This window comes from Magnolia sinica, chromosome 9 (genome assembly GCF_029962835.1).
Source record: "Magnolia sinica isolate HGM2019 chromosome 9, MsV1, whole genome shotgun sequence".
NCBI classification, from domain to species: domain Eukaryota; kingdom Viridiplantae; phylum Streptophyta; class Magnoliopsida; order Magnoliales; family Magnoliaceae; genus Magnolia; species Magnolia sinica.
Genome location: NC_080581.1, coordinates 22,333,483 through 22,347,896, shown reverse-complemented (window position 1 = coordinate 22,347,896; position 14,414 = coordinate 22,333,483). Strand labels below are relative to the sequence as shown.

The 14,414-nt window shown below is 39.0% G+C and overlaps 1 protein-coding gene and 1 non-coding gene across 2 annotated transcripts; both read left to right on the top strand.

Annotated features, from left to right (window-relative positions):
• The first annotated feature begins 2,784 nt into the window (after positions 1–2,784).
• Positions 2,785–2,890, top strand: LOC131257203 (small nucleolar RNA R71). Its single transcript, XR_009177216.1, has one exon. It is a non-coding gene; the product is annotated as a small nucleolar RNA R71 (small nucleolar RNA).
• Positions 2,891–9,746: 6,856 nt separating this feature from the next.
• Positions 9,747–11,417, top strand: LOC131254907 (putative UPF0481 protein At3g02645). Its single transcript, XM_058255610.1, has one exon. It carries the CDS (start codon positions 9,747–9,749, stop codon positions 11,415–11,417), a length of 1,671 nt encoding a protein of 556 aa, XP_058111593.1.
• The last annotated feature ends 2,997 nt before the right edge of the window (positions 11,418–14,414 follow it).

Genomic DNA, 14,414 nt, shown 5'->3' with positions numbered 1-14,414 from the left:
CCAGAGATGTACAGTATTGATACATGGACTTATCGAGTAGGAGTTGCATATTCATTCATTCACTATTCACTTAGGCTGGTGGTGCGTAACTAATTATTGTGTACCTTCGTATGACCAGAATTTTGGTTGGGCTCGCGACTAACCTGAGATCAAGAGTCTACCACATTGAGTCTGGCTATCCAAATTTAGGTATGAGACTAGTTAGAAAGAAGTCTCTTGTGATGGACCTCATAACCTATGATACTACGTATTATCATCCCGACTTCACTCCAGCTTAGTCATTTCATTCGCACCACATATAGCATTGCATCTGTGGCATTTAACATTTTGGGTTGTCATGCTTATGCATTTATATGGCCTAGATACAGCTGGCGGTATTCTTAGACTCGTCAGGATTTGCATATTGCATTGTATCCTCAACATCTAATATTTGACTCTCTATGACTCCTCATTTATATATCTGATCTGTATTGTATATTCAATATTATATGATTTATAGACTTGCAGTATTTCTGCTTACTCTGATATCATATGATTCATGATCTTGTTAGTAATTTCCGATATTGTATGATTAAGGCATTGTATTGAATACTTGGCACTTATCTTGTGCACATACTTACACCACCCTCTAAACTTTTTATAAGCTTATGCACGATAGATGCATGCAGGTGGCATTAGGTTGTAGCAGCGTCGAGCTTGGAACGTGCAGCTGACTTCTGGAGCTTTAATTTTGACATTTGTATTTCCCTTTCAGCACTGTATTCAACTGTTTATATTAGTGGATATGTGATGATGATGTTGCCTTTGTGATTTGGGTAAGCTTGTGGTTATACTTATTACGAGTTAAATGTACATTGAAAAATCCACCTTGTAGGATCCCAAGATCGAAATCTGGCATATGGATGCTGGGAGCTGAGAATGGGGTACTACAAAGGCTGTTGGCACCGGATTTGGTGATCGAAAATTTTGTGAGCCTGATTTTCAGATTTGAGGCGTGACAATGCTCCTCCACCTGTAATGGCAAGAATTTAGTATTGGTGGAAAGAGTGTCATCAAAAAAATTTCTTCTGGGCAAATGTTAGGCATCGGGACACAATCCCGTAAGGCATTCACTATGTTTGGTATCATAGGATCGTTTGAATCCGCAAAGTGTGTCAAGCATACTTCTAGAGGTTCTGGAGTTTCATCATCTTTAAATGTTCCAATCACTTTACCTCATGAATTATGTCCTCATCCTCTTGTGGTTTATGCAAATTAAACACATTCAATTTTATAGTCGTCTTCCTAAAAGAATTATTCATAATCTCATTCCGGGAATTGATTGTGGCATTAGCAGATGATAGGAATTTGAGTACTCACATTCATAACCGGTGATGTATCCAAGACAATGAAGTCTAGTGTGTAGTAGAATCTATCTACTTAGACCAAAACATCTTCTATCACACCTCTTGGTATCCTAGTTGAGCGGTTGGCCAATTGTAACGTTGCTTTGGTGGGTTTCAATTCACCAAGGCTCAATTGCTAGTATACCGAGTATGGTATTAGATTGACACTTGCCCCAAAGTCTAAAAGTACTTTATTAACCTGGAAGTTTCATATTACATATGAGATCGTAGGACTTCCATGATCTTTATATTTTAGGGGAGTATTTTGATTTATGATGGCACACACCTATTCAGTCAAAAAGACTTTTTTTATGTACATGTAGCTTGTTCTTTACCGTACAACGATCCTTTAAGAATTTTGCATAAGATGAGAACTATTTAATTACATCCAACAAAGGGATGTTGATCTTGACTTGTTGGAAAACCTCTAAGATATCCTAATTTTCACTTAATCCTTTCGATTTATTGAGACGTTGGGAAAATGGTGCCACAAGCTTGTATTATTTTACTGACTCTATTTCATGTGAAGAAATGCTAGATTCACCACTAACCTTTGAGTCTTTGGATTCCTTAGGTTTCTCAACCTTCTTAGGAATCTCCTTGTTGATCTATTTTCTACTTTTCAAGGTGGTGATGGATTTAACATGTTCCACATGTAGAGTTGAAGAGTTATGGGATCACTTATTTCAAATTGTCTCGTAGGGTTACGTTGAGGTTGGGCTGAAATATTCCCTGTCTCCCTAACATTTAGTCGTGTCTTAAGTCTCGCAATCAAATTTCTAAGTTCATTTATAGCCTTTTGTTGCCTCTACATGAATGCATCTAATTATCCTCATGGGTTCTCCTTAATGGGGGTCCAGTAGATGGCCCTTGGAGATAATTGGTCATATTTGCAGTTGATCCATTCCTCCAATTAAAGTTCTGTCAATTAGGAGTGCAAGTGTGGAATTTGGTGCACTGAAGGGTCATTGATAAGCGTTTGTAGATTTTTCTTGATTGTGCAATAGCTATTGAATTGCGAGGATTGTAGGACAATCTTGGGTTAGGTGTACATCGAATTCACAAATACCACAAATGACTTCAACAACTATTTTCGGTTGGATCATTTCCTTCCTATATTCTAAGGCCTCAATTTTTCATGTGAGGTTCGTCAACCATACACTAATATCATTATCATCTTTGAATACATTACTCCCTTCTCTCTTAGCACTACCTTGAGATTACTAACTTTTGGTTAAGTGTATCTTATGATTGGGCATTTTCGGCTAGCATGTCGAAGTAATCCCATGCATCTTTCGGTTCCTTACTCATAAATTTGCCATTGAACATCATTTTTACAAATTGACGCATATTTGGATTCAATCCTTCATAGAAGAAGTTAATTCTTCGCCAAATTTCGTAGCCATGGTGTGGGCAAGCAAGAAGTAACTCCTTGAACCGTTCCCACCACTCAAAAAAAATTCATCCTTTTTTTGAGAGAAATTCATTATGTCTCGTCTGAAAGTGTTGGTTTTATGAGCTAGGAAGAACTTTTTAAAGAACTCACGGTTCATATCAGCCCAAGTGTCAATGGATCTCGGGCTTAAGGAGTGAAGCCATGATTTAGCCTTCTCATTTAATGTGAATGGGAATGGGAATAATTTTAGTAGAATAGTGTCAGCAGTAACATTGTGAAAGTGTATGGTTGCGACTATCTCTTCAAATTCTTTTAAGTGTAAGCATGAAATTTCTTAATCAAGCTCTTGGAATTTTGGAAGTAATTGGATCATCCCAGGTTTGAAGCCCACGCTTCCTATATTGATTAGAAAAATCATGCAGGAAAGTGTACTTGTTCCCACCGGCTGTAGATAACCACGTAAGGTTCAAACTAGTGGAATTCGATGTACCTCATTCTCATCACGCACCATCTTGACTGGTGGTGTATGATGCACAAGAGTCTCATCAAAATATTGTTTGTTTTTTGCCATAATTGTAGATGGTGTTTCAAGAGTGCTTAGGTGTTTTCTAACTCGTCGATGGATTTTAAGCCTGTCAACTAAATCTTCTTCACTCAAAAGTCTCAATGTATGGTCTCTTATCCACATGGGCATGAACCACGCAAAATCTAAATTCTAAATCTAAATCCTATAGCAATTATGAAAGTAAGTAGAGGGGGTAAGGAATGATACTACCAGAAGAGATGAACTAGAGTGAATATCCCATAAAATGTAAACAAAAACAATGTTAATAATGTTAGAAAGAAAATTGGAAAAATAAGATGAATCCTACAACCCTAGGTTAGAAAAATTCAAAAAAACTAAAAAATCTAACATAAAATAGGAATCAAACCTAGAAAGCCTAAACCTAATTGTGTTCAACGCCACTCCCTGACAACGGTGCTGAAAACTTGTTCACAACCCCAAGTTCAAGTTTACAATGTAGTAATAATTTGATAAGACAAAGGTCGAATCCACAGGGAATGAGGAACACGTCCTGGAACTAATATAAGTCTAACTATTTTGTCTGAGTTTTTAATCCAATGAGATAAAAAAAAATTTGAAATAATTAATTAAAAGACTAAGGATCTAGGAATCCGCTCATAGCAATTTTAATATCAAATTATTGATTTAATATATATCACAATTGAAATCGAAGTCTTAATTTATTTAATCGGAAGATAATTCAGTTAAACCATTCATAACATTAAAAGCGATACGATTACAATTGATAGGTTCTCTCATGAACCTCTTGGACATCAATCATAGGGAATTTAAAACATCCAAAACACCCTTAGGCATCATTGGATCAATCAATTGTATAGATTGATTCCTTTCTAACTTAGGCTGAACAATTGTTAAATCAAAGTATTCACAATACCCGGAGTGCATAATAAATTCAGAAATAAACAACTCAAAGACTTAAAGCAAATCCAATCCAAATCAATATACTATCATCATTCAAATTAGTATCATTGTTTAATAAACTAAATATTGAAATTAACTACAAGCTTCATCCATTAACCTTAGCTAAGAGATTAGCCAACTAAAGACATGGTTAAACTAAAATTCTTAAAGAAAAATATAAAAACTAACTAGAAAAGAAAGATTGGAGAAGAGGAAGAACTCTTTGATGCACCACCACTCCTTGCTCTCCTCTTCCTATCCTAATTCATGCTTAGGAAAACCTAGAAAACCACTATTTATAAGCTTTGTTCCATCTGACTTTAGAATCGACTTCAATTTATGCAGCTTTACACAGGTTTGATGGCACCTTCAATGGGACTTCGATGACATTGAAGTCCTATCTTCGAATTCGATTTTAATTTGAAAACAGACAGTAATCGTCTATGTAAGTCCTTCGATGAGATCACCCGACCTTTGATGGCATCGAACTGGCTTCAATATCATCCAATATGTGCTTGATGAGATCGAGAATCGTCCAATATAGTCTGGCGAGTTTTTCTCAAAATTCACGATAATTTCAATGTCATCAAACTGGCTTTGATGGCATTAAACTAAGCCTCGATGGGATCAAAGGATTCTTCGATAGAATCGAGAATTGAATCTTTTCGTCCAATAACCAAACTTAATTTTCTTCAAAATTTTAATGAAATTGAACACTTACTTCGATTGCATCGAAGTTGTGTTCGATGTCATCGAAGTGTCAAGTTCAGCAGTTCCTGATTTCTACACTTTGCAATCTTGATTTTTTTTCCTTCTTCACTTTATTTTCTTGGATCTTGGACTCTTGAAATCTTCAATCTTGACCACTAAAGATCCATTCCTTGCTTTGGTAATTCTTAAGCATCAAATCCATACTTTTAGCATCCGTTTCACCTTAAGCTCTTGAAATCACATTGTAAGAAAAAGCATGTAGAAGTAGATCAATTAAGTAGCATCATGTTCATAAAACTAAAGAATAACAGGGGGCGGGGGAATGATGCAATATTTCACCCTCAACAATAGCATCTTCGATGTGTCAATAGCACATGGCCCAATCAAATCTTTCGACCTCCTAACACCACTGACCTAGTGTGTTGTCCCACGCAATCGGCCTTTACTCCAACCATGAGATGCCTTAGGCATGATTAGTTTACTTTCAAGTATTGTGCAAAGGGATAGACTAATATGTTTGGTTTTTATCCAAAATACCTGGAGGTATGACGTAGCCAAGGCTTTAACCTCTCCTCTCATACCCTTAATTTTTCTAGCCCTTAGGGCACTTTTTGATTTTTTGTAGGACAATAATGCCCCTCTGCCAGCTACTCCTTGTACGACAGGCTATTGTCTCGAAAGATGAAAGGGCTTTTAGAAAGAAGGGATTATAGGTCCCAATAAACTATGAATGGAGCCACCTCTTAGCTGATCTGAGCTGTTCATTTTAATCAGACAATTGTGAACCATAGAGGGGCATTTTTTAGTTTTCAAAGAAAAGCTCTCTATCGCAACAATGGCATTAATATTGTTCATTAATTATGAATTATTTCTTCCTATGTGGTCTTTCGGAGATGAGTTTTACCCTTAAATTTGGGCCGATGACATGGAATTAAAACTCCTTTAATGTGGACATGTTAGATTTGCTTCACGATAAGCCAGTGGGCTCCATATAAGAGATGGGTCCTTATGTGGAGTCATTACCATAGGAAAGCCATTTGACGTTTTCCTTCTTTTCTTCTTTATTTATATTTACGAAAAGGAACCACACAAAATACGAACCTCCATAACATTTGGTAATTGTACAGAGCTATGGATAAGGTTTAACGAAGGTCTAGTGAAGCTCAATATACTCTTTGGGTTGAAAATGAGGATTTTTTAAGTTCTCTGGCCACACTCTCTGACATAAAAGTTATAGCAACCAAAGGTAGGTTCTTTTGTATTTTGTGTTTATTTTTTATGGTGAGAGTAAATTATAGGAGTTTGTGAAATGGAGGAGGGTGTGGTAGTCCCTTTATACACACACAGACACACACGTACACACACACACACACACACACATTGGCTATGAATGGTGAGAGTTTATGAAAGGGAAGGGTAGGTGGAAGAATATTATAATGGATGATTTTTTATAATAGAAGAATGTGTTAATGAATGAATATCGTAATAGATAAATGTGATGAATTTTAGAATGAATGACTATTATAATGGATGATTGTTGTAGTGAATGAAATTTTATAATGGAAGAATGTTAAGATGAAATAATGTTGCAACGGATGAATTTTGTATGGTGGATTACTGATATTCAGTGTGGATCACCGATATTCACTATGGGCCATCGTTCACATGAAAATGACCATAACTCCCTCATTATATTTTTTTATTCAGGTGATCTTATACTCGTTGGAAAGCTAGTTCGAAGAAATTTTGAAATGAATTTGGAATCATCTCATTTATACACCATTTGATAGCTCAAAGTAGCCATCTTCTTCCTCATTAAACAACCTCAACCGTTGATCTCCAATCAGCCACATTTTGAGCTTGAGCTCAAAAAATCCAAGTGAAACTGAGTCGAGTTCGAGTGGGGTTCAAGCCGAGTCGAGTCGAGCTCGGGTAAGACTCGGCTTGAAATTTTTCCTGAGCTTCAAAAACCAGCTTGACTCGGCAGAATCCAATTTGGAGCTAAGTCGAGTTTAGCTTTTTTGAGTATTGTCGAGCAAGCTGGACAAGCTAACTCAGTTCGTTTCCAGTTCTAGTTGTACATCAATCCGTATTCAAAGGAAACCAAAATGCATGACTGTAGATGGAACATAACGGAAAAGTGCACCGGGAATACAACGTGAACCATATGATTTTTCCTTCGACTTTCATCCATTCATTGTTTTACTTTTAACCATCCAGTTGATATGCATTAATAGCTAGGATGGTTAGGATTCCATGATCAGTGTGAATTCTAGTCTCTGGATATATCCCCTATCCACAACAGGACACACAATTTAAATAGTCTGGATACCTTCACATGCGGGTCACATATGAACCATTTCTTTAGTGCGGCGTACCTAACGCAGGGATCCTTCTTTTTTTCTTTCTCTTTTATTTCTTTTTTTATTTTTTTATTTTTTTTTATTTCTTTTATCTTGTTTTTATCTTTTTTTTTTTCTCTCTTTATTATTATTATTATTTTTGTCAGGATTAACACGCCTGGCCTGCATGGCGGGAATGGGTGCAAGCATATCTCCATCACATAAAGATTGAATCTATAACATTTCAAAATTTGAATTTTCCAAAGCCCATTTTGAAACGTGCGTTGGGATTCCTATCCACAATTCTCCTTTGGTGAGAGATGTATATGCACTGACTCTCCGTGCACTGGCATGGAATCGCTGCCCTCTTCTTTTGCCAGATAATATACTGCCATAATTATGCTGTGGGTAAACTCATGAGTCAGTTTTACACAGCTTAAAAGATGGCAGCAAATCATCCTCCCTACATGTGGAGCTGTACAAATCATATAAAACTATGGTTTACATTATGTATGGATCTTATCTCTAAAATCACTCTTATGAAGTAATCCGAACCATACAATTAATGGATATCAAATAGATGGTTTACAGTAAAAATGTTGACCAGTCCAAATTCGATGGGAACAAAATCAAATTGTTAATGTCATTTTCTTATTATAATTTTTAGAACAGGCTCAATCCACAGTTCGGAATCAGTAATTTGGTACTCTATATTTTCCTAAAACCTTGCATGTGTGTATGGTTTGAGAGTGGCGGCCACCACTTTTTAAGGAGGCCGATCCAATTCAAACTTTTCCAAGATACGCTTAACGTACAAATCGATGTTTGGGGCCCACCTTGACGTTTTATTGACATCCAATTCGTCCATAATGTGAATCCCTTCATATTCATCTTGGATGCACGACCAACATGAACTGATCATAAGTGAAAGGAGGGATATGAGTGTGGTTAAAGTTGCCTAAGGAAGGAGGGTACCAACCGCAAGATTAAACCATTGCGGACCGTTCACCATCTATGAGCCCTTTTACGACCTGACTTTTTCGGAGGGTCAACAAAAACTGAGATTACTGAAAATTTCATGTGGGCCACACGATGCAAAATCGTGTATTAAAACTATAAAATCATGTGTTGGTGCCCATATGGGTTTTTGAATGGCCTGATTTTTTTTGTGCCCGTTCATATTCTTACTTTTTATTTATTTATTAATTATTATTTTTTTACACACGCACACACACCCCCACACACAATGATTTTTGTGTGCCCGTTCATATTCTTACTTGGATGCATCTTCTCGATGGATTAGATGGCATATGTAAAACACTGAGGGCCTTACGTACAATCTGAAGGTTTATAGTGATGACTGTCCCCGTTCTAACCCTTCCCTATGGTGTGGCCCACCTGAGTTTTGAATCGACCGGATTTTTAGCCACGACGAGGAACGTTAGGAGGGGCACATGATGGACGAGGATTTCCTGCCAAAGGCTTTCACAGGAACATCTGCGCTGGGAAGCTAGGTGTGGCCCACCATGATGTTTGTGTGAAATACATCCTATATATCAATCCGTTTTGCAAGCTCATTTTGAGATGTTTAACCCAAAATGAGCCCCATCCAAGACTCATGTAGACCACACGAGAGGAAACAATGTGATTGAATGACCACCATTGAAACATTCATATGGCCATAAACATTTAGTATTAGGTTAAGATTTTTGTGTTTTCAGTTCATCCCAATGAGAATTACCTTATAAACAGTTTGGATAGCATATAACATCAAGGCAGAGCCAGGAAGGTTTTAACGGTAAGATTTTTCCCACTCATATGGCCCAGTTGAGTCCTAGATCAGGCTCATTTTCGTCATATGTCCTAAAATGAGCTCTCACATCGGATGGACGTTGTGGATTTCTCACAAACATCACGGTGGCCCCACCTAAGTTCCTAGGAAAGCCAAATCCGTGTGTGGGTCACCTGATGGGCTAATTAAATGTCATTAAAACATTACCATGGCCCCCACAAATCCAGCCGTTCATTAAACTTATCAAAGAAAAACAGGCTAATTAAATGTCAGTAAAACGTTATGGTGGACCCCAGAAATCCAGTTGTACATTAGGCTTATCCCACAAACAGCCCCTTAAGTTATTCAAAACTAACACTGGACACAACATGATTAGTTCAACCATGGATGGTACCTCATGGTCACTAAAAAAGTTTGAAATTTTGAGCCATGTGCGTATAATAATAAAAAGCTACATAAACGAATAACTTGACCGCTCATTGAAAACATGTCTAACAGCCCTATTTTTTTTATTTTTTTTTTTTTGGTCCTTTTCAAATAAGGTATCCATCGTTCTTAAATACCGTGCACCACCTCGCTAATATAACCCGCATCACAAAGAGAAAAAACAACACATTCCCCTTACAAAGAAGGCATGTCTTCCGAACAAGTTCCAGCCTCGGCATGGAATCCAGTCATAGACGAGATCCGTTGGGTCATACAAATCCGCCGACACCTCGATGAAGAAGAGGATGAGGAAACAGGCCGCCCTGTCTGCATCTTCAACGTCCCAAAAATCATAATCGCCAACAAACCCGACGCCTACATACCCCAACAAATCGCACTGGGCCCGTACCACCACTGGCGGTCAGAGCTCTATGAAATGGAGCGGTACAAGGTCTGCGCTGCTAAAAGAATCCAGAAACAGCTCAAAACCCTCCAATTCCAAAACCTCGTCGATCGGTTCGTGAAGCTCGAGCCTCGGATCAGGTCGTGTTACCATCGCTACCTCGACTTCAGTGGAGAAACCCTAGCATGGATGATGGCCATCGATGCGTCTTTCTTACTCGAATTCTTACAGATCTTCACTGCCAAAGATGGTAAGGTCTTAGAAAGAGTATCATCGAGAATGTCGCATTTGGTCGATTACGAGGGAAGGAGATCCGCCCATAACGCAATCCTCCGAGATATAATGATGCTTGAAAACCAAATCCCTCTCTTCCTCTTAAGAAAGATGTTAGATTCTCAGCGCCCTTCGACCCAAGAAGCTGACGAAGAACTATCATCGATCTTGATGGGGCTCTGCAAGGAGCTCTCCCCGTTTAAGATGATGCAGAACCTACCACACATCCATGTCAAGGAGCGCGCGCACTTGCTCGAGATCCTTTTCTACGTGCTCATCCCAAAACTCGAACTAACGAACGACATCAACGAATCCGAAGAAGTAACAATCGAAGTCACCATTAAAGAATCATATGGCAACGCAGGCCATGTCCGGCAGCTCCTCAACATGATATGGGGTTTCATGTCGTCTCTCAAGCGTGGACCCGTCCGTTACGTTAAGCAAGCTCTCGTGTCCAGACCTGTCAAGTTAGTATTGAAACTCCCATGGAAGATTATCACAAAAGTCCCTGGATTGTCGATGTTAAAACAACCCATCGAGCATTTGTTCTCATCATCCCAGGATAAGGAAGATGCCAAACCTGAAGATGAAAATCCAACCGACAACAGCAACCGACCCCCTTCTGTCGAAGAAATCACCATTCCTTCAGTGACCGAGCTTATCGACAACGGCGTAAGATTCTCAGCCACCAATGGAGATTTATCAACCATCAGCTTCGATCCCAAGACAGCTACTTTCTATCTCCCAACCGTTACGCTGGACGTCCACACGGAGGTCATACTACGGAATTTAGTCGCATACGAGTCATCGATTGCAATTGGGCCGTTGATTTTTACACGGTACACAGAACTGATGAATGGGATTATAGACACGGAAGAGGACGTGAAAATGCTGAGAAATTTGGGGATTATCGTGAATTGTCTGAAGAGCGATGGAGAAGTAGCGAGTCTGTGGAATGGGATGAACAAATCAATGAAATTGACCAAAGTGCCATCTCTAGACAAGGTGATTGAAGATGTGAACAAGTATTATAGCAGTAGATGGAAGGTCAAAGTTGGAAAGTTCATGAAGAAGTACGTGTTTGGGTCGTGGCAGCTTCTAACATTTCTGGCTGCTATTTTGCTGCTGCTGATGACGGCTATGCAGTCATTCTGCTCGGTCTATACATGTGCTCGTTGGTTCAATCTTAAAACCTTAGAGTGATTGGAAATTTAAATCCGACAAACGAATCGCGTGGACCACAGTTTTTGAACAGTGGTGTAAAACTTGGCCGGTGTCTTTCTAAGCCGTCCACCTGTTGGTAGAATAACGGGCCACCTGATGAGTGGACCTGCCTGATTTTTTGGGTCAGAACATCTATAAGTCAGACCCACCTGCTGGACGGATTAAAGGATGCTGCGTGTATTCGCCAAGCTGGCAAATGTGTGGTGTGTAGATGGTATGCTTGTACATGCGTGAACTTTCGGAGCTTCAATTTTTATTCTATTTTTTCCCTTTTGTGTGGACATGTGAACGTAAAGAGATTGTGTGGTATTTCCATACTTTTGGGCGCATATATAAATGTTTTAATGGTGATCGCCAAATCCCTACTGTTTCCTCCCACGGGGCTCATTTAATATTTGGATCCTCCTCATTTTTAGTTGCATGTCCTAAAATGATTTCGAAAAATGGATAGATGGGTTGAATTTATCACAAACATTATAGTGGGCCCTACATGGAATCCTTTCACAGGATATTAAAAGAAAGGCTTCCACCACGCAACTGCAATTCCAAGAGTGTCTCCATGAGTGTGGGAGAGTATTTTTTTTTTTTTTTTTATAACACCCTCCCTCTCTCAGTATAGTTGAATGCCAGCCGTTCTCCTCATCTTACGGCTTACATGACTATATATATATATATATATATATATATATATATATATAATTCAAACCATGGAATGGGAATGGTGCATCTGGCTAATGAGGTAGATGTTCGACACATCTCACAGTGGGCCCACACAGCTCGACCTCACCGAATGCAGATTTCCTGCAAAAGCTTTCGCAAGAAGTTATTGTACAAGGATTATGGGTGGGGCCTACTACGATGTTCATGAGAAATCTAACCGATCCATCAATTTTTCGAGCTAATTTTAAAATATTCGTCCAAATACAAGGTGTATCAAAATTTCAACTAGGCCACGTGAGAGGAAACAATGGATATTTAGTGGCCACCATTAAAACATTTATATGGCCACAAAGTTTTATATCAGTCTAAGTTTTTGGTGTTTTCATTTCATCTCAATGAAAATGACCTTATAAACGATTTAGATGGCATATAAACATCAGGTTGGAGTTAAGAAGGTTTCAATGGTAGGCATTTCTTTTCCCATTGTTTCATCACGTATGGCCCACTTGAGTTTTGGATCATTCTCATTTTTGGCCACATGTCCTAAAATTAGCTTTAAAAATTGTTGAATGTATTGGATTTCTCACAAACTTCGCAGTAAACCCCACCCAGAATCCTTATGTGGGAACTTCCCGCGAAAGGCTGTCACTGGAAATCTGTGCCTGACCTCAGGGGAAGTTCCTCAGCTGCGCATAGGGCTGTACATCGAGCCAAGTCAAGTCAAGGTGGGCTAAGCTTAGATTGGCTTGTCCATGCTCTTCTCAAGTTCGAGCCCGATCTTACTATTGAAGCTTGGCTTGTTTGCCAAAACTTTCGAGTCGAGTTCAAGGTGAGCTAGTGGATCGAGTCGAGTCGAGCTTACCTCGAGTCGAGTCGAGCTTGCTCCCAACCTAACCCAAACTGCAACCCGCACCTAACTTAACCTAGCAACTCGACCCAACTGACCCAACCCCCAAATCAAATATTTAATTAATAATATACACAAATATATAATATTAGATATAGCCATAAAGGGTACCTTGTTGTTGGTGCTAAGAGAGAGAGAGAGAGGAAAGCTCGGGTGAGTGTAGGCCATACAGCTGAGACAAGTCGGGTAGATACTGAGTCAAGCTCGAGCGAGTGGTTGAGTGGAGAGAGAGAGAGAGAGAGAGAGAGAGAGAGAGAGAGAGAGAGAGAGAGGAAAGCTCGGGTGAGTGTAGGCCATACAGCTGAGACAAGTCGGGTAGATACTGAGTCAAGCTCGAGCGAGTGGTTGAGTGGAGAGAGAGAGAGAGAGAGAGAGAGAGAGGAGCTCGAGCGCAACGAGTAAGGTAAGGAAGGGAAAGGATAAGAGAGGGAAGGACGGGTACGGTGGGGTTTATGTTTTAATTTTTTTTAATTTTAAAATATTATATATATATATATATATATATGTATATATATATTTGAGTCGAGTCGAACTTGAGCTTCGAGCCAAGCCGGGTTTGAGTCAAGTCGAGTCAAACTTCCCTATGTTTGAACTTGGCTTGTTTTCAAAACGAGCGAGGTCATATAAAGCTTGGCTCGTCTTGAGTCATTGTTTGAGTCGAGTCGAGTCGAGCTAGATCCAGCTAAGCCGAGCGAGCTTTTCGAGCTAGCTTGGCTCGTGTACAACTCTAGGTGCATAGCTGTTCGTCCAATTAGAGGTCCGAATTAAATGCTATTTAACGTTAATAAATGGCAAGCGGATTGCGTACTAAGTAACTCATAGCGTACTGAGTAAACTCTGTGGGGTTCACTATGATCTATGTATTTTATCCACTCCATCCATCCATTTTATCAGATAATTTTATAGCATGGGACCAAAAATGAAGAATATCCAAAGCTCAAATGCACCACACCACATGAAACAATATGAATTGAATGTATATTGTTGAAAAATTCTTGGGTGTCACAGAGTTTTTGGATTAAGCTTATATTTATTTTTCCCCTTCATCCATGTCTTTGTGATCTTATTAACAGGTTGGATGACAAATAGACATCACTATGGGGCCTAGAAAGGTTTCAACGATGGAAATCATTATTCCACTGTTTCCTGCAGTATGATCCACTTGAGATTTGGATATGCTTCAACTTTGGGCTCAACCCCTTAAATGAGCTGAAAAAACACATGGACGGTGCAAATAAACCACTTATTTTCATAGTGGGCCCAACTGAGTTTACTTAGTACCATAAGAGCCTACTGAGTAACTCAGTATGCAATCCGATTCCTAATAAATGGGTAGCAAATTGCCTATTGAGTAACTCAATACAGTAAGCATACTGAGTAAACTCCATGGGTCTACCGTGATTAAATAT

Bases quoted from the DNA above. Each gene is read 5' to 3' on its own strand.
- LOC131254907 (XM_058255610.1), top strand. From the start codon at position 9,747: ATGTCTTCCGAACAAGTTCCAGCCTCGGCATGGAATCCAGTCATAGAC.